The sequence below is a fragment of the Mycteria americana genome, chromosome 4 (assembly GCF_035582795.1).
Source record: "Mycteria americana isolate JAX WOST 10 ecotype Jacksonville Zoo and Gardens chromosome 4, USCA_MyAme_1.0, whole genome shotgun sequence".
NCBI classification, from domain to species: domain Eukaryota; kingdom Metazoa; phylum Chordata; class Aves; order Ciconiiformes; family Ciconiidae; genus Mycteria; species Mycteria americana.
The window spans coordinates 18104969-18128935 of NC_134368.1; the positions used below are offsets into that span (position 1 = coordinate 18104969).

Below are 23967 nucleotides of genomic sequence, written 5' to 3' on the forward strand. Positions count from 1 at the left end.
GATTCTGCTTTTTAAGTAAACTCCTGGAATTTCCTCCCTCTGATTTGCGAGGGCGCTTCTCAGGGCCACTATTTCCCTCCATTTAGCTAAAACAAACAAGAGCTTTCTCTTTGAAAGTATTTCAGCGTCATGAGATAAGTTTCCTTCCTCCTTTTAATAATTGCAGGGCTCTCCAGAGGAAAGTGTCAACAACATTATTTCCTTCCACATTCTAACAGAGATACAATGTTCTTGTAGGTGGTGAGATTAGATTACAGTAAAATTAATTGTTGGTTTCAAGCTTTCATTCTTCAGGCAGCAACCTCAGCTCTCATGAACGTGGTACTTCAGCTCACCTGTGATCTTTATTCACCTTTCCCACTTCTCTGCATCAGACGGTCACGGAGCACACAAAAGCTGCAATCCACAACCAAAAGGCATAAATCCAGTAGTTAATGTGGTTGCTGTACCTGAATTCTCTACCTGCAGGGAGGGTTCCCAAGGACAGGGCACATGGGAAGGCACAGGAGCACAGGCTCTGTCCTGACGAGTTTACCATGTCATTTGAAAGGCGGTAAGAAAAGCCCGTGCAGCGGCCCGGGGCATGGGGATGAAGGAAGGAGCAATGAGGAGACGGTGTGGGCAGCTGCTGTACACCTCAGACCACTTCACTGAGATGACCCATTTGGACATTTTCTTTTATGAATAAATAAGTGAATAAATAAAATCAGCTAGCTCCATCTGTTATTCACCCTAACCACAATAGGGTGGATTGATAGGTTGTAGATGGGGTTTTTAAGGAGATATGGAAAAAGTGTCCTTCCAGATTAATTCAAGGACAGCACTCTAAGGAGTCTGTTACCCATTTTTCAAGCGTTCCTATGTTTATTTACTGAAACAACAGGAGTAATATGACATCATAAATCTTTTAAAAATTGAAATAGTAGTGCCAGTCTTGAAAGATTAATAATAAGGAACGCCTTTTAGAGTGTGCTCATGGAAATGTAATATGAATGATTAGTGTTTTTGAACATTAGAATTACAGTGTATAATTGTAATGTTATAGCAGCCAGTGATGCCTTAATGGAATACATTGTGAATTTAATTATTTACATGGAAAAATCAGGGCTGATATAGTCACAGAATGATAGACCTACCGTTTCCTACATCCTGCAAGTGTTATGAAGGAGCAGCATTGCTATCTGTACGGGTACACTCAGGCCACCTTTGTTATTTAGTTAGTTTCAAATTCTACCCTGCAGCAGGTATGCTTTTGTGCCGTTTAGGCTATCTGCCTGCAAGGCCTACCATAGGTGCCAAAATTCATCGAAGGAGGATTTTGCTTGCAGGAGAATGGGGCCCATGTTGGAGGCTGAGGTTCATTCTTCGGGCAGGGAGGGAGCTGTTTCCCGCTGAAGAACCAAGTGGCCACGCAGGGTGCTTTGCCCCGTATTTCTTCTGCAATGGTGGTTTCAAAACTATTTGGCGGAATCACATGCAGCAAAAGCATGCTTAAAAATGTGTATATACTCTTAGGAGACACATTTCCCTAGAGTGGCTTCTGGGTATACGTACAGTCACTCAGAAAAAAACCAAGAGTTCTTCAGATGCTTTTATAATGTCAGTAATATTGCAAGTACAGTTTCAGTCAAGAGTAAAACATCACTCCCCTGCACAAAAGGCAGGATGGCGTTGATTCAGTATCTCTGTGTCGCTAATTCTCCCTGTGAGTATTTGCCACCCGCAGGGTGCACCTTGCAGGGCTTCTCAGCTGCCTTGGGATGCAGGCGTGCGCCTCCGTGCCTCCCAGCTCAGCCGAGGGGCTTTACACGTCGCGCTGTATTCAGAACGGCTGCACCAGTCCAGAGGTTTTGCTTGCTCCCGTGAACAACTGATTTGATAGCAAAGGGAAGAAAGAAGGAGAATTTTTAAAATCCTCTCAGCCCCAGTTGAGGGACTCATCATAAAACTATCAGACAGAATTCAGCAGAGTGGAAGTCCCTGCTCTGCTAAGCCCCAGCCCTGGAAGGCCAGGGATGCAAAGGTCAGGATGGAGGTGCGCTTCCTGGGCGCCCTGCACTCTCTCACGCTTTGCTCTCGCCGCTGTTACTGACCTGGGGTGTTACACATCATTAATGTTAAAAAAGAACATCTAACCACATTGAGCTGGAAGCAATTCACACCTAAACTACAGGCTTTCCTTTTTGCTGCAAAAAGATTGTAATTCAGTGAAACATTAATTCCGAGAATTCCTGGTGGATGATCCCGCACACGGGCGTGTGTCTTTTGCATGCAAGGAACTGTAAATGCACTATATAAGAGCACATTTGTTAACACAGTTTATTGGCACACTTATTGGCAAAGCATACATAAAATACAGTTGTATTATATAACACACTGACTCACTGTGTCTTTACATGATGAGTTGAACATATTAATATGTAAATGAAAAAATTAGTTTCTTTTATAAAGTTTCACATAAATACACCGGAATAAAAAAAAAAAAAGTAAAACAAAAAATAGTTTGAGGGCTTTACAAAAATATTATACAAGAAATAAACTATGAAAAGAAATAACAACAAAGCCAACTCAGATACAATAATAAAAACACAAAAGTTTTAGAGTTATTAAGCTGCCCACAAAGTTAATGGATTACATGGCTTTAAAATATCTGGATCGACAGCAATTTTACAAAGCATAAACTCTCATAGGACTGGGTGTCGTTTTCCACATAAAAATATTTCTCATGTCTTTGATGAAAAAAAGACATTTCTTGTTTCAGCATTTTTATTAAATGATGGAAAGAGTATCTACTGGCATCAGCTAAATGCAAATTAAAAATGCTGGATCCTTTAAATGATTAACTGATGAAAGGAAAGTTCAAGAAAGAACAAAAGTTACTTTAAATTACTTTTCCTTAAAAGCTGATTTTTTTCTGAAACAAGAAATTTCAGGTGCAAGTTGAAAAGCAGAAAATATATTACAATTGTAAAAAGTTTTACATAGTTACGTTAATGAGATCCTGAGCACTGATGACTTGTTAAAATATGGCCATTGTTTGATGATGAAAAAACCAACCCCTTCCAATAAAATGCATTGTCAGAAATTTGCCATGAGATGCTATTTAATTTTCAATTATTTTAATTGAGGTCAGTGCCAGTATCATGTTGTATGTGAATGCTTCCAAGAAATGTATACGGAAGCTTATACAAGAGTTTTCCCTAATTAAAAAAAATCAGATAGCTTTAGTTTAGAAATAGATACTGTATCCGTTGAAAGGTGGATTTTAAAATTTTATTTTGAAGAATGCTGTGAAACAGTAATTAATAACCCACTGACATACATTGCAGTGGGTACTGCTGCAGAATAACCTATTGGGAAGCTTGTGGTGTGGGGTTTTCAGATTTAGTCTCCTGGTTAGCAGGAGGTTTGCTGTTCCACGGGCTGTTATTTCCCAGTGCAGGTGAATTGTTGAAATCTTCTTCATCATCCATGCCATTTGCTGCATCATACTGTGTATTCTCTAATCTAGTGATAAGCCTTTCGTCTTCATCCCCAAATTCGCCTCCCATCAGAGTTGGTTCTCCTACCACCATCACATCCTGTGAACAGCACCCAATATTTGTTATATGGAAACCTTGAGAGAGAAAAAATCAACTTAAAAAAATTATGTTAGAGAATTTGCATCTCTTAACTTTGTGATATTTGAACAACAGAGTTAAAAGTTCCTGCATAGTAGGAACCAGGAGACAGGCTTACACTTTATTTCTAATTTAAATGAAAAATTGTAACACATCTCTCTAGCCGCATGCTTATGGCTCTGGATCTCAGAAACCCCAGAACTGAAAAGCAGGTAGACTGAAAAATGCGCATGATTTTAAGCAAATAAGCAGGCTATGAAACTGCCTTAAACTCCTGCTTGAAATATTTAGCCTTTATCCAGTAATTCTTTCCTGAGCCATTTTATTTGGAACGGCACCAGGGTGCATCTCAGTTGCAACTCGGCGATATGCGTATTCTAAAAGTAGTTTAAAAGAAACCGCATTTCTTATCCTCAGACTTCTCAAATGTGGAGCACAGCACTAATAAAGATGGTAACTCTCTTATCCATAGCCAGCCAAGCCCTTTTACGCATCCAATATACTTGACATTCTGCTACTTAATTATGGTAATTAATTTAGGTAAAGTTTTCGATAAAAACAATGTTCACACTGATTTGACAATTTGCATAGCTAATTAAGTCATTAGCAAAAACCTGCTGATTGCCAACAAGCCCTGAATTTACCATCTGTTATTTCATGGTGCCTGTCACCTAACTCCATGTAGGCAACCCTGCCGCCAATCTGTGCAGTAAGAGGACCAATCTGTCCAGCTGGTACCGTAAAAGGAAGATGAAGAGAATTATAATTATAATTACACTGATGAAGCTAGTAGTCATCAAAAACTGAAGCATGCAAGAAAGAAAGAATTCATCTAATCACTGCTTTAAGTACAAATTGTCCTTCCACGAAAACAAGTAAACCGCCTACTGTATTCCAATGCATCACAGATTTGCTGCAAAAAACCTAACCAGCATGGGATAGAAAGGTGCAAACTTGAGATTGGAAAGCAAAGGTGCAAAGCCAGAGAGCTCGCTTGTTCTCTCTGTTCAACGGAGAATCAGGCTGCTGTGCTAGCCACTAAAGAAATATGTGGGATGCATCTTTTCATGCAGCTCAGGTGGCAGGGCATCAGCTAGCGTTTGGTAAAAGTGCAGTAATTCCGGATGTCTAGCTTTGTACCTGCTGATTTAACAAGCCCTTCCAAGTATCCTAGTGAACAACAGATTCATATTTTAAAGGATCTGTTCCTCCTTATGAATGCAAAAGAATTTGTAAAAAGCAAACAGAAGACAAATGTTTGCATTCAATAAGGTTTATTTTTAGTCAGATATGTACTTCCTTCACCATGAAACAATACAAATTATCGCCTGTAAGTATTTACACTGTTTCTCGATCTCCCTCAGCAAAGGCTGACGTGCTACAGAAGAATGTTTATATCACATTTTCAGCCTGTGCTATGTGAAAAATTTGTGAGTAGATGGAAACTGTTACATGATTTCTTCTTTACATTGTCTATATTTTGTTGTCCATATATCCATAAAATATTTGGTTAAATAAAACTCACACACAGCTTTGCAACATAGAAGTTTAAAAGACAAAGGTGTTTATAACCAAAAGTTTACCCTAATTTATTTCGTCCCTCTAAACAACAGACAATGTATAGTGTGCACTGCTGAACCAGACCTGACCCCATTGTATTGCGAGAGCATTAATGACAAGAGAGACCTGGCAGAGGACAGCAAGTTGGGTTTGAGCGTGCAGTGTGATACGGCAGGCAAAAAGGACCACAGTGGCTGAAATACAGAATCACAGACGGAGGTGGCAACAGTTCCTCTTACTTCAATGCTCTTGAGTATGGACCTCAAGTTCTCCCTGCTGCCATACCAGCAAGAGGTCAGCAACTTGGATGAGACTTAGAGAAGCGCACCAAAAATAACTATGGGGCTAGAACAGCTGGCTGGGGAGGCCACATGAAAGAATTAGGTATGTATTACATCCACCAAATGATTGGGAGGCGTAAATATGCTCAACAGCTGCAAGTGCTGAAAGGAAGAGGATCGCTTTAGGCCAATCCGATGAGATGTAAACTAGGGTACTAAGATGACATTAAGTAAACGAAAATGTAACCCCCACTGCTAAGACAATATTCCTGTTACTGAGAACCGCAGACTGAGGATTAATGACCCCACTGGAACAGTGCTAGCTTTGCTGCTCAGGTCACCTAACACTGGGCTGGGAAAAATCTCAATCTGTGGTAGGAAACATTTGTGCATCAGTGGGAAGATGCTCAATGACCTTGTAAGTATTTCCATCTCTAATTTCTCACATTCTTTGCAAATATTATTCCTTTAATATAATGACACCCACTGAGAGGACAGTTTGCACTTGTATTTCTCTCCATGCTATTGAGTATCTCTCTCTCTCTGGGAATTAAACTACAATTATATTGAGGTTAGTGGAGTTTTCCCTCATTCTATTTAAAAGATAGATATCACAGCATTAGTTACAGGACATTTTAAAAAAATAATATATATATTCTTGACAATCCTGCCACTTATAGTTATGTCAGGCAAAAATAGTGTCTCAGGAAGCGCACATGCTGGTTCCTCCCCGGCGAGGATTCTGCTCCTCAGACTGAAAGCTGAAGACCCCACCGAGTGCACCCCATTGAACCTCCACTCACTAGATCCCGTGCAATGACCACCAACCTCTGAGGAGGACTGGAAGTGACTCCTTTTAGAGCCCCTCAATGCTTCTCCTTAAATTGGCCAGTGGGGGTCACTGCTGTTGAATGACACAAGGCTCCATCCCTCCCAGGGTTGAGGCTGCAGCTCTGGAGTGCTCCTAGCTCCTGCTCATGGAGTGAGAAGCAGAATCCAAGAATTAAACCCTAGTCTCTTGCACGGCAGCACACACTGCTATGGCCTAGTTATGGTAGCACATATTTGACTAGATTAGTTTAAAAAAGATTTAGACTGTAGTCACTCAATCTTATTAATTTACTCTGTGATTAGAAACAACATTTTTGGTCAAGGAATGTCTCATGATAGTAAAATATGGTTGCAGTGAAGCACTGTAAATAAAGCAGTGGATGTTTTACATTATGTGATAGAAATGTATTATTTAATAATATAACCACAAAAGCAGCTTTCATGTATATCATACCTTTCATCCTGAAATAACCCTAATTGCCATCCAAACTTAAATTGATGCATATAAACTATACACAGAGATCACTTCATACACAACTCAAATGCAAGCACTTCTATTTAACAGACCGGTCATTTCTTAAGCGTCATCTTCTTTATACCTAGCCTCAAAGCTTAGCTCTGCTCTGCCCAGTTACGTAACTAAACTTTTTAACTTGGGATTTTAAAGATCATTCGATGGCTAAACAATGTCTTACTGGAGTCTGGAGGTAAAAATCTGTGGTGGGCCATGTAAAATTCCCCATTCCTACGCCTGCCATCTTTGCTGCTGTTAATATGTAGCCCCGCTCAGTGTGTTACGGTGATTAGTTCGTAGCTCAGGTGTCAGTCCCCAGAAGTAGAAGAACAGTGCTTCACAAGCCTGAGATAATTAAAAATGCCTGAAACTATCAAGTATATTGTTCAAGCAAGCCTGATACTCCAAGGACGGAAGGTTGCACTAGTTTTAGCAGCCAGCATACCTCTAAGTGCTAAGTCAAAAGAAGAAGGGTACCTCCTCCTGACTTCCTTCCTTCTTTCCTTCTTACAGAATTGTGTTAGTGGTGATTATTTTAATAATTGACTTCTTAGCTCCTTGCCACAAAAATTATTAGTGACTGAGAGCCCCATTGCTGCCCACACCTGTAATGGTCACTGCCTCCAAGACAAAAACATTGGCCTGACATCGGTGTTGAAATGATCTATAGAAACAGAACTGACATTTTAATTAGGTTTCAGAGTAAACACTTTCTAGAGGAAAATGGTTATCTTTCACATCGCATCATAGTCCTCTCTGTTAACTTGACATTCTGGTCTTGTTTGGAATATTTTTCCTAAAGCGCAACAACTGGAAACCAATTTGTTCACTCTCATCTCCTTACAGCTAAATCTTAGATTCTGAATTGCACAGTTCTGAGACATGGGATAATTTCTGACACTAATCTTCTGGCCCTGGAACTGTAGCTCTGGTACTGCTACATTCATTACAAACCACCTAAACCTACCCCATTTCTGAAACACGTAAGAGATTGTATTCCTCCCTTCCACATTAGCAGGTTTATTTATGGATTTGGCTTTTGAGAGCTTACAGAGAACTACAAAGAGAAAGAGAGATTACTGAGGTATGTAACTCACTTAAAGAGTGCAAGGAGGCTCTAATTAAGACTCTGGATGTAACAAAGCACATTTGATTTACTTAGTGGCATGTAGTGATGCTTTATTCTTTCCAACACAAATGATATTTCACTGGGTTCATGGTTACAGTATTACACTCAACAGGATCTTCATTAGTAAATGAAAGCAAAATCCACCTATTAATTTCTATGGTTATGACTGGGAGCAGCCTAGGGCAATGGTTCTTAGAGTTTGTGAGAGTTGTGCGTTGTTGTCAAATTTCCCAATTCAGATAGATGAAAATGGATTAATGTGCGCATTTTTTATTAAACTTAACAGAAAGTGATATTTAAGTGATATGGCTGTATGGACCGCTTCTGATGATCTTGCATATACCTGTAGTCCAGAGATCACAGTGTAGAAGTCACTGCTCTACGTACAAGGGCCTGGGCTTGCAAGAAGGTTTTATTTGAAACAGAAGAATATAAAAAATGCAAAAGAATACAATTTCAGCCAGTAAAGAGGCTTGAAAACTAAGTAAAGACTTGGGAGAACACTGCATCTAGGTTCAAATATTAGAGGAAATTAGTACTGTGTAAGTGATAAGGCAGTGACACACCCAAATTAGATAGATAACTAATTTCTTTAAAATCATAGGAAAGCTAACATTAGAAAGGCAGGATTTCTATGAACCTTGCAGAAGGAGTCTTGCCCATCTTTGCTCTTTGTTTGGAGGAAAGAGGAAATTGGTAATTCCAGTTTCTGCACAATGGGTTAACATTTCTTCTAAAGATCAGATGTGATCGAGAACATGAACAAATCTGAGAACAGTCCAAATGACTGGCATCTGCTGAGACTAAGACAGCTGAGTGGACTACAATTTCTGGGTCCCTGTTCCGTCAACTTCCTTTATGCACTAAAAAAAAGCCAATGCATCTGTGGAAATCACTGGAAGTATTGAGCCTGCACCAATGAGAGCCTGGGAGAAGAAAACTTCTGGTGAAAAAAATGTTTCTGCATTTGTGCTATTGGAGAGACTTTAGTTGCACTTGGTTCTACTTCCAACACACTACAGTGTGTTGCCTCAGCACGTACAGATTCAGGTCAAAAGAATCATCACTGGACAAGTAACAGGCCAACCTAGGCATGAGTTGTGCAGTGCAATCATGTAGCACACTGGCTAACTACATTTGTTTTAAGAATGTAGGAAATACATAATATGTAGGAAAGGTGTTAAACAAGGGACTGGGGCAGAAAGAGTCATATTGACATGAGGAGATGCTGCAGGTCTGCAACCAGTAGCATGAGAACCAAAAGAATCACAGCAACCACATTTTAAAGGAAAATGAGTGTAATAGAGTGCAAGTGACTGTCAAAAGGGCAAAACTTTGTATTTCATTTGGCAGGGTTAAGAAAGTGTAAAAAATAGTTAGAGAGGATGGGGACGGACTGCAACTGAGGACAGACTGCAACTGACCCTTTTCAAATTACTAATGAGAGGGAAGATGCATACCCACCCACTGGCAGAGACCCTTAAGATGCTTTTGAAGACTGTGTTATTAAAGATGTATCAGAATGTGTCAACACAGTCAAAGTGCTCATAAATTTAAGGCAACACAAAGGGCACAAATGATACTGATTGATTAGGCTGCAGCAACTGAACTTCAGGGTGCAGAGTCAACCCGACCCATGCATGGAAATACAACCACATCATTTCACTTTCTGGGCTGGGCTCTGTATTGTCAGCATTGTCTCTGTCTGAAGAACTGATCAGAAAATAATGCAGGTAGAGGAAATGGCACAATCTCCTATTACTGAAAAAGAAGACGTATGTCACAAAAAACGGTCCATCTCATTGATCAAGGTTTGCTTAGCCCCATGTATTTATCTGAAGATCTGGAAGGGGCTATGGGGAAAATGACAAATCTCTCTAAAGTTTCAAGCTTTGTCATAGCTGATGGTACTCCAGCTGCTTTCCGGTCACTGTCCTGAACATGGAACGTTTGCCTCTCCAGACATGAAGATCTTATTAAAGAAACAGAAGTTAATGGTGTGGGTGAGAAATATGGATGAGGGATATGGTAAGTTAACACATTTGCCATAGTGTACACAGCATTACTGTAGGAGCAAAACTGAATAATTACTAATGTCCTAAACCAAGAAACATTACATAGAATAGAGCCTAAGGAAACATTCTCTAACCAGGATTAATTTACTATCAAAGAGAAACCAACATAGGAGCATAAAAGTGACAGGAACTTAGGAGTTAGATTCTATTATGGTGGAGAGACTGTCTTTGCTGGCTGGGAAGAAATCACTGGAGAAAAAGAGAAGGCTGGACTACATGACTTCATATTAGTCCAAGTTTGGTATGGATATAAGCTCATTCTTGGGGTTTTCCAGAGAGGATGATGGGAGAAGTGGAACTGAAACTAGCTCTGCTTATGTGAGTTATCTGGAAAGAAGATGCAATGATTTCACTCCTCTAATAATGAGGGGGAAAATGCTTTTAACACTGAAAATGAATTATTTCAATAGGTTTTTTTTTCTACTGAGCAGGAAAGTCCCAAAGAACAGGAAGTTCTATGGCCAAATGAAACTTTCAGTTAGTAGAAAAATGTCATATTGTGGGGATATCTTGTCTTCTATTGCATATAAGAAAAATCAAACATTAACTATTGAATGATTTGCTTTAAGGTAAAGTTAAGAGAAAGAAACAGAAAGCAAGTTGCTGCTACCTGCAACTAACTTCAGAAAGCAGTGGCATGCCTGTAATAAGGCCCACTTCAAAGAATGCGTAATTTTGAAGAAATATGGTAACATCTCTCATTTAACTGGAAAGTGTTGAATAGTTTTACACCAAAATATCCTACTGCTAAAATTATTTTGAGTTCTGTCTACTCTACAGGGTGGCCCAACCATCAGTTCCATCTGGTTTGCTATGTTTGCTGTGGGAAAGATGGGAAGAGCTGTTAGTATGTCAAACTGAACAGCTAAGCATTTTCCACTGTGCAGAGAGAAAGGAGAAGAGTCCTAAAAATGGAACCTGATCCTCCATACAAAAGAGTTTGGACCATCTTGCTACTCTGGTACAGACAGCAAACAATATTGAAAAATATTGACTATGCAGCATCCTGAAAGTCAATGAAGACTAAAAATCCGTCCCTCATACCATGATAAACTTCACCATTATGTCTCAGATGCTCAACTACCATCTCCATCCGGAAGAGTAACCTTGACTACTTCATCTGCCAGGAGAAGCCTTTCAGTACCTGAAGTCAGCTTGAGTATCAGTGGGAGTGACAGGTAACTATCAGAGGGCTCAATTACACTCAAACGTATGAGCACACATGGCTACCACTGAAGCCAACAAAAGTCGTCTCTCCAGGGAGGAGCAGGCTGAAGAGGGGCAGAGGGTCAGATTCTGGTCCTACTGAACTGAACTCAGGGCAGGGAGTAGCCGAGATAAAGTGATTTTACTGTATTTTAAACTTGGAGACAGCAGGGAACTAGCTGGTTGCTCAGTTTTACACCTAATTGCTGGTTTTTTCTTAAATATGGTTGATTCTTGATCCAAGGCATTTTCTGGCAGACACAGTCTGCCAGAGGCAGACACAGAGGCAGAGCAGCCCCTGCCACCAGGGGATCAGGTAGCTGGCCTTCTGACTGCTTTGTGCTGCCAGAAAAACCCAGAGATGCCCATATTAGGGAAAGAACCTGACTCCGGGGGTGCGAGCCACGTGAAAATTTTAATATGACAAGGAGAAAATATGAGTTTAATGTACTGAAGCCCAAAGCTTCTGTAAGCTAGAAGATTGCTGAATCAGTTGCTAAACAAAAATCTTCATTTCATTTCACTAGTGTTACTCAAGTCCTCTTTTTTATCTGGGTATTCAGGCTTCCTAGGAAGTGCCTGCTTTGTGCTAACAAAAGGCCTATATTCTTTGTCAGGCTTCAGAAGAGACCTAGCCCTTTCCTATCTGCTGATCAGAAATCCAATAAAAATCCCTGCATGTTATTCCCAAGATACCACTTTACAGTTCCTATAATATCAGATTAATTTCCCTAGCTTTAAAATGCATAAGCTCTCTCCTTCTTGACTAAGGCACACTATGCCACAATTTGGGGTCTGATTACCCCTATATTGTGAATAAGCCAATAAATGTGATTATTAAAGTGCTGGTACAGTTCTGGAAATGACTTGGTGTTTCCCTACATAATTAGGATGTCAACAGTTACAGCTAGCAGGGTGGATAAGCTGAGACCCATATTCCAGGGGATCTACCCTTTGCAAGTGGAGTGGTTAGAAAAAAAGATAACCTCTGCAGGTAAGTTAATTCATAACCTGTTCCACTGAAGCATCTGAACCCGGCACCGACTAGAGGGTAAGGTACTGACGTAGAGAGACCAGCGGTCTGCTCAGGTACGGCTGTCCTGTTCCACAGGGACTCATCCTCACTTAGCACCTGGCGGATGGAAGTCTGCAAGACTCGTGCTATATCTAAAAACACGAGGCCCACATTGAGTCCCACCGCCAGCGGAAGGACTCCCACTGACAAGAAGGGGAGTTGGCCCAGGCCTTAAAAAAATAACATCTGGTCCTCAGGATACCCCTGCTTGAGGGTCATTTGTTAAAGCTGCACTGCAGAATGGCTTCTTCACATCTCTCCACTAATTCCCCAGCTTCCACAGCACACTGTGCAAGATCGCCTTTTGCTTGTGATAGTTTAGGCTCAAGAATGCACCTTCTTTACAATGCAAGGAAAGAATTAAAGCACCGTAAGTGATTCAGGCCTAAAAGGAAAGTGAGACTTACAGGTACCTGACTTGATAGACTCAGGTTTGCAGCAGCTGACTTTTTCTTGCTGTTGGTACTATTTGCGTTGTTCCCAGCACTGCTGTTGGAAGTGCTGCTGGTAGAGTTTTTCCTTTTTCTCCGTTTGGTCGTTGGTTGTCTTGTGGGTTCTGCTGCAATAAAATGGTAAGAAGGAAAGCAAATGGCAGATATTGTAAAGGATGTACTAAAATGATCCATAAGCAGAAGTGCTGAAATATTTTTTCATCTAGTTTTAAATTCCTGTTTACTAGTATATGTACTAGTAGTAATAGTATTAGATTTAACATACGATTCGTAGGATAATATTTGGACCCAAGCCAACGGAATCTGCTTTCAATTTTGTATAATAGACTAATGAAGTTTATTCTCCCAGCATTATCTATAAAGATATTTGAAAGCATTTGATCAACGGGAGTATCATGATGTCTACCATGATGTTCAAACTGACTGTGTAACTTGCTGAAGGTCACACAGCAAGTAACATTTAGTGCAGGACAAAAATCCAGCTCTTATTCTGATATAGGGTACAGCCTCAACTGACTCAGCCAGAGGTAAAGGCTAAACGTAGCTTTCTACCCTACTGCTGCCATCGATACAGTATATGAGCAACTACCATTTCAGTTCCTTCTACCTCTGTTGTGGGCTTCCTCTTTAAAACTGCCACTCCCAAGGGAACACGTTAGAGAGTACTGGATGCCATTTCGCTGCGAGTCTTCCAAACTCAGACCGAAATAGGACAATTACATAACTTTTCTTAAATTGGAAAAGAACAGAGGGGCAATTGCACTTTTCAAAATTTGGCCTGGGCACCCATGTGAACAGTCTTAGATACACAAATCTTTAATAATCTGAAAAAAGAGAGAATTATTATTTTGAGGTGTAAGAGGAAGGAGATTAGGTCCAGGCCTGTAAATAACATTATATTAGTCTCAAAGACAATTAATTATGAATTGTAGCTGTAATTTCAGAGTCACAGCAGGAAGCTGAATTACACAAATGATGAATTCTAATGGAGCCAGTAGGCATTTTGCATTCCATCTACACACATTTTTGTACTAAATTATATCCTAGTCATAGTGAAACCATCTGAATGTGCACATCTATAAATCAGTTGGGTCAGACTGAAATCATAAAACATCAGAATCATTTTCAGGCTTACTTTTGGAACAGTGCTAATTCTTATTACTTTCCTTTGTAAGTAAATTTGCAGTAAATTTTCCCATTGTTTCTATATTAATTTAACTATAAAATAAGTAAAATACTGGAAATGAAACATACCTGGTGGGGCCACCATTCTCTGCCATTTTTGAAACAAGCAAGTCTTCAAGCAGTCTCGAGGACTTAGATTGTAAGTTTTATGTCTTGACATCAGTTCCTGCATTGGCTCCAGTATTACACACAACTGGAAGAAAAAGTCAAAACAGAATGATTTTACATAGCTGGAAAGTATACTCTTGGATTTTTTTTACCCTTGCTAACGGACTATGCCTTGTACAGCTCAGTTTAATCTGCACTGGGATTGCAGGATCAAAACTCTGAATTGAGAAAACTTTTGCTCACTCTTTGCTATCTTAAGTAGTTAAAAAAAAATCAGATAAACTTCAACTCTGCTCTTCTAGACTACAGAGATTTCAGAAGAGTAGAAAATTTTCATGCTTGATTGCCAAAGCTGCAAAGATGAATTAATAAATAATAAAATGCCCATAGTGGGTTATCATTTCCGTACAGCAAAATGTACACACAGTGATCTTCTGACCTGCTGCACTCCACAATGAAGACTTCTCATAAATAAGGGTTGTAAATATGATATTTTATCTTGCTATTGGATGCAAAATAGTTCAAATAATTTTGTTCCTTTCTTGTTATGAGGACTATACATTCTCTTCTCATCACATGAATGACATGACCAAGAAAAAAGAGAAGCATTTTATTTTCCTCGTCAGCTTGAATGCTCTATTATGTTGAAGCTGGAGATTTCCGAAAACATGGAATTTCAAGCAAACCTCTTCTTTAAATAGAGTCTTATATATTTTCTGCCTGTTCACTTAGTAATTAAAACCACTGTTCACTGCCTTTTGCTCCTCTTAGCACAGCAGATCTAGCAGAAAGAACACAGTGAGCTGGTTTCTATTCCCTCCTGTTTATCACCACAGAATCATTTCCAGTCAGTTAAACCTTACACAAAGCCACAGAAGACTGCAGAATTGCACACATGTAATTGAGGGCTTACTCTCGCTTGCAGGATCCTTGTTTTTTGGTCATCCTACATGAAAAGAAAAAATCCAGGTTGACCCCTATGTTCCACCTGAAATTCGCAGGGCTGGCACATAGGAGGGAAAGGTTCCTTACTTGCTAACTGAGCACATTTGATAAGGAAATAGCTGACACAGAATAAACATGGAGCCTGCATGCCATTTTTACTCACTTTTCAAAGCAGAACTGCATTTAGAAGCAGGGGACGGTTTGGCTTTTTTTACCAACAGAAGTAAGGCAACAAGTTGGTCATTATTAGAAGTTAGAATGGCAACTGCAGAAAGGCATAACTTAAGCTGAGTCTTGTTTTGAGTTATTTACTTAATTTTAGCAGGTCTTGCTTGGATTTACTTCAGCAGGCAATGTTTTCCTTCCATGCTTTAACAAATATATGACATGAGGCAAATTCTTCTCTCTGGGCTCCACAGCCGATCAATGTTTGCTCCATTCTCCCCATGTGCACCCCACTCTCATTCATATAAATGGAGGTGCCAAGCACGCAGGGAAAATAGCTGAAAGGGAGCTGCCATGAGGACTAAGAGATTAATTCAGCATTTAAATATTATTGTGTATTGGCACTGCCTTTTGATGAGCCTTTCATTAACAGCACTTAAAACAGAGATAACATAAAGCAGCAGGGAGAATGAAGAGCTTCAGTATGAGGAATTCTTTTTTTCCAACTGCAGAAATTGAATCTGCAGTTGCCTCATTGACTTTTTTCTTACATAGACTTTGTACATATATTTTTGGAGATTAACATCTGCAAGGTAATCTAATAGACAGAGAGTTGCTATCAGATTGCTCACTTTGGGCTCAGATTTTCCTCTGGTTCAATATTCTACCAAAAATTAAGAGCATCAGGTCCTAAAGTATGTGCAGGATCCAGTTTATGCTGTGAAAGAGGTGTTGTATTTTGAATTCTTATTCAATTTATTCTGAAACTGCAGGCACTTGCTCAGGTTTTGTGTGTGTTTGTGTGAGAGAAATTCATTATCATAATCGACGCCATTGCTTTGGTTCTCAAAAGTCTGGGTTTCTGGCAGGGCTGCCTAAATTGTCTCATTATGAGCAGATAGTAACCAGTATGAAAAAGATAGCTGTGATGATACTTAACAAACTAGTTAGCCTGGGCAGAGCACTACACTCACGTAGCTCTACTGCTGCTGGGACTAAAAGTATGTAAATACACATGTGGGGTTTTCCAAGATTTCCTTAGGGACACTTTATTCATGACACATTTACTCCTCCGTATATATTTATTGTTGGCAACAAAGAGAATGTTTCTTCTTTATCATCTGGCAAAGATGTTTCCTATTGTGCACTAACTGTAATGCGATGCGCGCTGAGGAGAACTACGCAGTCCCTGCTGCCTGTAGATATCTTGACTGCTAATCCTGTCTATAATCTCTTTCACTTCACACACAAGATTAAAAATGGATATGGACCCAAAATGTAGCAATGCCTGACCGATCTCACATGCATGGGTTCAAAATGACAAGCGCCGGGGCCCCTACACTGGGACATGGACGGTCTCCTGAATAGTGGCACTGGCACAGGACATCTCCTGAATAGTTGGGAGCTGTATAGATTTGCATGAATTCCTCTTCTGGTTCTGGGACTGGGGAATTCTCAACCATTTTCTCCCTCTAAAGTCTGCAAATTGTAAGGTCAGCTTTGGATGCCTGAGTAATAGGAGAGCATTCCACTCTGTAGTGACAAGTCCATTTTAAATGCCTCTAGCGCATGTGAATTCGGCACAAATGTAAAACAAACTGGATTAACGATGATTGATATTAAATCTCACAGTCTTTTTCAGTGACCTTTGAGACCTACTTGAAATCTAAAGTAACTCAAAACCAAAGCCCTGAAAGAGGAAAACATCGTGGTCCAATTATCTTAAGTCTGAGGAACCTGCCACTGACAATCAGTAGTTTGGTTTTTGCAAAGAGCTAGACTAAAAATGTGGGGACAAGATGCATTTAAGAGCTAGGTTGGCCAAAACCACCTGCCGTCTTTAACTGCTAGTAAGGAGGGTAACTGGCAGGCTGGTTTGACTGCATCATTTTACAAAGTGACTTCTTAAAACAAAGCTAACAAAATGTTTTACATACTCCTATGTTCATTGGCATATAGAAGAAGCTTGAGGCTTAGACTGCCTATTCCCCACAGATCCCCTAATCTCACTTGGTGAGATTCCTTTTCAAAACATCTATTTTAACATTTTTTTCAAGCACTGGATGACATTAAAATGTGCAAGTCTTTACTGTAGCACTATAATAATAATATGTGGAACACCAACAAAACTGACCTCTTCTACGAGCATTTTCTGCACAGCTCAGAATCAGTCACCCAGGAAAATACCCTAAAGACTTAAAGACCTCAGGGCAGTGACGATGTATGATCACAGAAATAATTTCTACATTTCTAGGGACCCAGAACCTTTAATGGCAATGCTTGACAAGACACAGTTAGACATTTCCAAACTCCACATTTAGGCAACACAACAGGTGGGACTCGTTTGCCCGCACATAGGTGTCTAGTGCCAGCTGAAGGTTATCCTGGATCTGATCCATCTGATCTCTCTTGCTGTCCCAGAAGGACACAAGGCTCCATGTGGATGTTTCGGGCACTACAAGGTGTCTTAAGTGTGTGGGCAATTGAATGAAGCCCAAAGTTAAAATAAAAATTATGCTGCTTTTAACTTTTAAGACATATTTGGAAGAACGTGTATCATAATAGATTATATACTTCCCCTCTGCAGTACTAAAACCTACTGAAAGAACTCCACATGATGCTTAGTAATCCAATATTATTAGAATTAGTTTCCAGTCATGTTTTCTTATTTGAACTCATCACAATGATGTCTGACCATTACTGCGGAACCATTGCTGTTTCACTGTGTCATAGCTGTGAGTTGGATCCATCGCTAGAGACAGACACAGCGCTTTACAGTGGGAGAAGTCACTGGCATGAAAAGTTTATCTTTGTGGGTGCCCAGCACACACGGGGACACATGCACGCATTTTGGTGTTGTATAGAGTGTCAGTGATTTTGCTAGAGTTCCATATGGATCCTATGGACAACTCATGAATTACAGAGCTTGGATCCAACTTGAGAAAATGGTAATGTTATACCCTGGGGCTCAGGGAAGTGAAAGCAGGGAACTTAATAAAGTACATGTTTTTTTGCGTTAGTAAAACACATCTGGAAGGATTTGATTTATTTTATTTTTTTAATAACTCTTTTTTAGAGGAGAAGACTAGCATTTATAGGTTTCAGAAAACAGTGTGTTTTAAGAAGGGAGTTATATGAGGAGATACTGGAGGCACTGCAGACAGGAGTTAGAGGGTTCTGAGAATATGGATCCACACATAATTTCCTGTAATACTTCAGTTATCAGCAGAGCCAAAATCAGCCTTCATAGGTAAGCGGTCAGATTCAGCCCTGAGATCACTCCAGTCACACCAAGAATGGTTTTAGCCTTACGATTTTTGTTCTAACACCGGGTTTCTATTCTATTCTGAGAACAGACGTGCATTCTGATAGCAGTGAAGATTAGCAGAAAGACCAACGTGAAAGCTATCTTTTACCTTACTTTTGCGTACCATAAGCTTATGTATTCTGTTGCTAATTTAATTAGCAATTACCCTCCTCAGTAAATCCTCTTGTCTCCATGAGAATTTTTACATTTCCAGTAGCGAAGGTTTGTTACGCTGCTGGTGAAGATGTTGCGGTCCTGCCAGCTCTGAGCTGCAGGTGGCAGAGCCAGCCCAGCTAACAGCCTTCCCCTGCTTACATGCTAGGAGCACAAAAGAACTGCAGCCTTTCAGTCTTTCAATGCCTTTTGCATTTTAAAGAGAATTCAGTAGGACTCGAGTCTTGCAATACTTAGGTGGTGAGACTGACATAACCACCAGCCAGTTTCTTTAAAGCAGGAAACATATCTGGTCATTAAGTGCCGGGCAGCCAAAAAGTCCCAAAGTCTACCAAAAGAAGCAAGTTTTGAGAACTGTATCTTCCCATGGTTACCAGTTTTGTCTGTATAAGCAAAAGTTTCACTAACCACAATTAAAAAATGGAATTATCTAAAATTTTCATGTAGATGACACTTAAAAATGTTAATGTATAATGTAACATCAGTTTTTCTGAATGAAACCAGCAAGAAACCTGACAGCGATTAGAGTGTTCCCTGAAGTTTTACTGAAATTAAGTTTTAACTCTTTGATGCTTGAAACTTCTCCTGGTTGAATGCCTGTATTAATCGCTTGAAAAGTATAGGAACTGTTGCATTGTCAGAGCTCACAGAGATTTACAACCCTTCCTAAAAGTGACAAAAAACATTTGGATGGGAGTATTAGTTGCTGTCTAATGTTCAGGTAGGACATTGACAGCGAAGGTATACCTGGAATACACTGTGCAGCCTTGAAGGGGTTTGGTGCTTTCTTTTAGAGTTCGTTTTTTATCCTCCGCAAAGATTTTGAGTTATTAACTAACAAATCTGAACACAATGACATTTCATTTCTGTGTTGAAATGCAGTCTTCCCTCACATGCCCTATAAGTTCTCTAGAGAGAACAGCTCCAGTTAACGCTGCCAGTGAAATTCTGGCCCCAATGCATTTCCCTGGGCAAGGTCCCATTGACTTCAGTGGGGCAGGATTTCTGAAAAGATCTGAAATGTCTCTGCACACTGTTTTATGGACATCCACAGATACATATTTCCAGACGTCCATGATATGTTACTGATACATCTGTGATGAGGAAGGGGACACATTATGGATATTTTTTCAGCCCCTGTGAAAGAACTATACCTGAAAGTCTGACTTCCAGGAGCGGTGTCAAAGGCCTGTACAAGTGCTCTGCACTCCCAGCAGTATGGCACTGAAACAGTAATGCTTTGATGCGGTCCTCAATACGGTTCATTCTTTGGTGTTAGAAATAGGAAAGGCTTATAGCTGAGTTTAAATTTCTCTGCTCATGCTTGTTTTTCAAAATTAATGTAAGTATCATTCCTCTGCAGAACAGAGGGAGGAATGAAAATTTCCTAGGAACATATTGCTGCTTCTTTCAGTGGCCGGCTTGCAATTCACCACTGAAAATAGCTTGTGTTTTTTAAGAATCACATGTGAATACAGAACATTTTCATCTTAAAAGCCGCCTTTGTTTTCCATTAAAAACATGGAGATATAAATGAGAAATGTTTTGGGGTTTTTTATGAACCAAAAGAAATGAGGGTTTTTTTTTTTTTTACATACTTGTTTTTCTGGAGGGGATTGCTTTTGCTTTGTTCTAAGCTCTTGCACAGTTTGTCAAGTCAAATATAAGTCTCTTCCATCAGTGCGTTTCAGTGGATCAACTATATCCATGCTCCTTCCCTGCATGATAGACTTTAAGCCAAAATAAGTGGTTTTGAGATTCCCATTACTCAACATACTAGCCTGCTACCTGCTTTCACTTTTTGAAGAGTCACTGTACACTCCTGCTGAGATGTGGACACTAATAAGAAATGTTCATTGTACATCCCATGTAATGATATACATGGATAAATAAATGATCAATTTTGAAATTTTGCAGTACTTAGTGTAGCAAGCAGCAAATTCAGTAACCACTTCGATTTAAATTATTCAAAGTCCAGTCTGCACAAGCTCATTTATTTTAGTGAAACCTTAGATGATCTTTGGGACAGAATGAAAAGGCAGCTCTTAACCCCAACAGCTTAAGTAGTCCAATACCATAGAGTAATCCCTGACTTGTTTACCGTGACTACTGTTCTCTCCGTATTTCCAGTTCCTTCTGTGCCAAAGATTTTTAAATTGGCAGTGTGTAAGCAGATTGAAGTCCTTGGTTTTGCTACATAGGTAGGGAACAATATGAGCTTTTGGTATCCAGAAGGAGGTGGGAAACTGCTTGGAAATATGGTATATGCACATTTACTGTATTTACTCCTAAATTAAATACATTTGCTTTGAACAGATAGTAATGAAAAGGTTTCAAAACTGTCACTGAAATTTCTTTCTTTAGGTTTTGACTTAAAATCTCATTGAGATGAATGTGATCGCACATCTCAAAGAAATTGTTTTAGACTAGTTCAGGGCTCAGCAAGACAGCGCTGCATCAGCTTGAACTTGGCTCATATTTTAAGCATGTCTCCAAAACCATATGGAGTGGATATTTTGTGTTAGCTTTAAAAAAATGCAGAAACTCGTTCTGCAGCACAATACCATAGCAAGAGCAGATTCTGGGACAAATTCCATAACCTGAGATTTACTGGGTCTGGGATATACTTAATAGCTGTCACTCTGCACTGGAGAAGGATCCATGTTTTCTGACTACTCACCATGCTGACTCAAGAAATATTTATACTTGCAATCACCTAAGAGGCTAGGAATTAGAATTTCCAGCTTAAAACTTGCAATATTAATGATCATTAGCACCTACAGCTTATTATTTATTATTTATACAATGCCAGAGATATACACGGATATTTTACAGACTACTGAGGCCCTTGTTCTGAAGAGATTCGTATCTCAACGAGATAAGAGGGAAAATACTAAGCCAGGAGTAATTTGGCAACAGTAAGGTATGCACATTAAAACAACAATTTCATGTAGCTATCTACAAGTCCCTTGAGGACTACTGATATATATTTAAATGGTTCTTATGTGTTGTCACTTGAAAATATGGCTGTTTTGCTATGCAGATTGCCTGCCGCACATTAAGCAAAATGTCATGCATTTCATTGATAATTTGGTTATTTAGGAAGCAATATAAGATCAATTCTGTCACGAGGCTCCTGGAATTCACTATTTCTTTCCTGTGTGTTGCCAACCCCGCAAGATGCAGTGGGATGACATGCAACTACTGAAGCTCCATGCTGGATTCGCTAGTAAATACTTAGCACTCCGTAATGTTTATTCATCCTATGCTCTGCCCTGAATGCCAGTCTAGAACTCTCCAGTTTCTCACTAACACCCAGAGGTAGCAAATGATTTCTCAATAATGCAGTATTCAGCTGCTCAATTGCTCCCAAGCTACATAGCTCATCATGTTTTTACTCTGCTCTGTATCTGCAGCCATTTCAATTCCCAGCAACAGCCAGAATGGAAAGAAGCAGCATTCATTTCAGGTAAGGCTAAGCTTAAAAAAAGTGTTTTTCCAGGCAAATACTATGAGTGGGTAGGAAAGAGAAACAGTTCTTAACACAGCACAGCTATCACCAGCGCTAGAGCTAATTCTCATTAGTGTGTTGGACCCCAATTTAATTTATTTCTCTCTCTCCTTCCCTCTTTTTTTTTTTTTAACATATCAGCTAGCTAACAGCTTTCACCAGTGCCCTCTCCGCCATGCACTCTGGAGCAATGCAGGTGATTAGGGAAACTTTGCTCGCTCTCGTGGCCATTAATTCTGCCCTTTCGTGTGGCAGCATCAGTGACAGCATCAAAACCGTGTGCCTGGTCAGCAAGGAATCCAACCTCCTTTACAATACAAAAAGCTTCTCCCTCCTTCCCCACATCCCACCTGGGACTTCAGGTTCCTCACTCCCTGCAGTGTGCCCATACTAGCGAAAGGGGTCTGGGTTCAACACTTCTGTAACCAGAAAAGCATTCCTGTAAACGTCCTTGTTCTTGCAGAACTGCTGCTGAAATGCTTCGTGGACAGCTGAGCACACTCTCCCCTGACAAGAACCTCTTTTGAGGGCCTCCTTAGCTTTCATACTGCACCAAACTAAGTATTTCTTACGCTGGACATGAGCAGTCTTAGTGACATCTTCAGTTTATATGTAATGAATGGTGTGAAGCACCTTCGAGATGCCGTGTAATGAATGCTGAACGGGACAGATGTGCTCTCCTTTCCCTGTCTGAGAGGAAGCACTCATGCTGGAGTTGCATTTGTGGAGACGAGTTTGACATCTGCCTTATTTAGTTATCACTTTGGCAGTACTCTCATCATTACAGCATGTGCTGGAATGAATTCTGTTTCGCAGTACTCTTAGGCATTAAAAAAATGTTTTAGGCCTCCCAGTCATTGCTGTAACTATTTGATAACCCTCTCCCCTCAGACTTTTTGAAAAAGTAGCTCTTTTTACTTTCCCTGTGATTTTGCTTACTCTTTCTATTTAGATCTATAGTTTATGGGTTTAGAAAGGAGCTCTATTGTTTGTATTTTTGCTTCTCTCTTTGAAGTTTTAATACTGTTTTTTAATAGATTTACATTTTTGGACTCTTTGCAAGAACTTTGCAACTTTAAATTATTCACCCTTCCTCTCATTACCCAGCCATTAAAAGAATGTTCTTTCAGTAAACGCTCTTTTTCCTATTCACCCTTTGTACAATGGGGAGATGTTTTGAAAAACCCTTCCTTCAACAGCATCACACAAGTCTTATGAGCTTTTAATATTGTTTGCAGCAGCTGGGCTTATGTTTCTTCCTACATCAAAGTGAACAGTGAAGGTTATCCGGTTCCTTTCCTTTTCCCATGATGACAAATCAGGCAAAGTAAGGGCAGTTGGTTTCAATAACACAAATAGATATTCCTGGAATCCCAATGGCAGAGGCAAACTGCATCCAGTTGCTGTATGTATTTCCAGCTAATGAAAGTGAAAGGGCTTGCAGGAGAAGTCTCATCTTCCTCCTGATGGGCTTAGTTCTGAAGGCCGTGAAAACCCAGAATCTGAATAATTCACCATCTAACTCTTCCTTATGGATGTCCTGGTGCAATCTGGCCTCATCCAAAGTATACAGATTGTTTGGTGTTTTCTGCAATGAGGTTGACCTGCTTGAGCCTTCTCCTTGAGCAGAGATCCTAACTGCAGAAAAGGATCAATACATCAAATCACAAGCCTGTATCAGAACAAAAAGTCTTGTACAGCCCATCATATCGTGTGATTCTTCTCTCACAACTATCTGTATATTCAATGATCAATAGGCAAGATTTGTGTCTTACACATCTCAGATCAGAATTAAGCTCTTAAATGATTTTAAGAGAGACCATAAAATT

The 23967-nt window shown here is 39.9% G+C and overlaps 1 protein-coding gene across 14 annotated transcripts in view; it reads right to left on the reverse strand.

Annotated features, from left to right (window-relative positions):
* Nucleotides 1-2240: 2240 nt before the first annotated feature.
* Nucleotides 2241-23967, reverse strand: part of LDB2 (LIM domain binding 2) — a 368330-nt gene continuing 346603 nt past the window's right edge. For 2 of the 14 annotated variants that reach the window (XM_075499810.1, XM_075499809.1), the window contains exons 7-9: nucleotides 13998-14121; nucleotides 12699-12850; nucleotides 2243-3581 (exon numbers count right to left, since the gene is read on the reverse strand). In XM_075499810.1, coding sequence (XP_075355925.1) covers nucleotides 3351-3581; nucleotides 12699-12850; nucleotides 13998-14121 — 507 coding nt within the window. In that variant the 3' untranslated portion in view covers nucleotides 2243-3350. Of the gene's footprint in view, nucleotides 3617-6289; nucleotides 6436-12698; nucleotides 12851-13997; nucleotides 14122-23967 lie in introns of all 14 variants that reach the window. The other 12 variants (XM_075499814.1, XM_075499811.1, XM_075499815.1 and 9 more) reach the window with 12 other exon arrangements.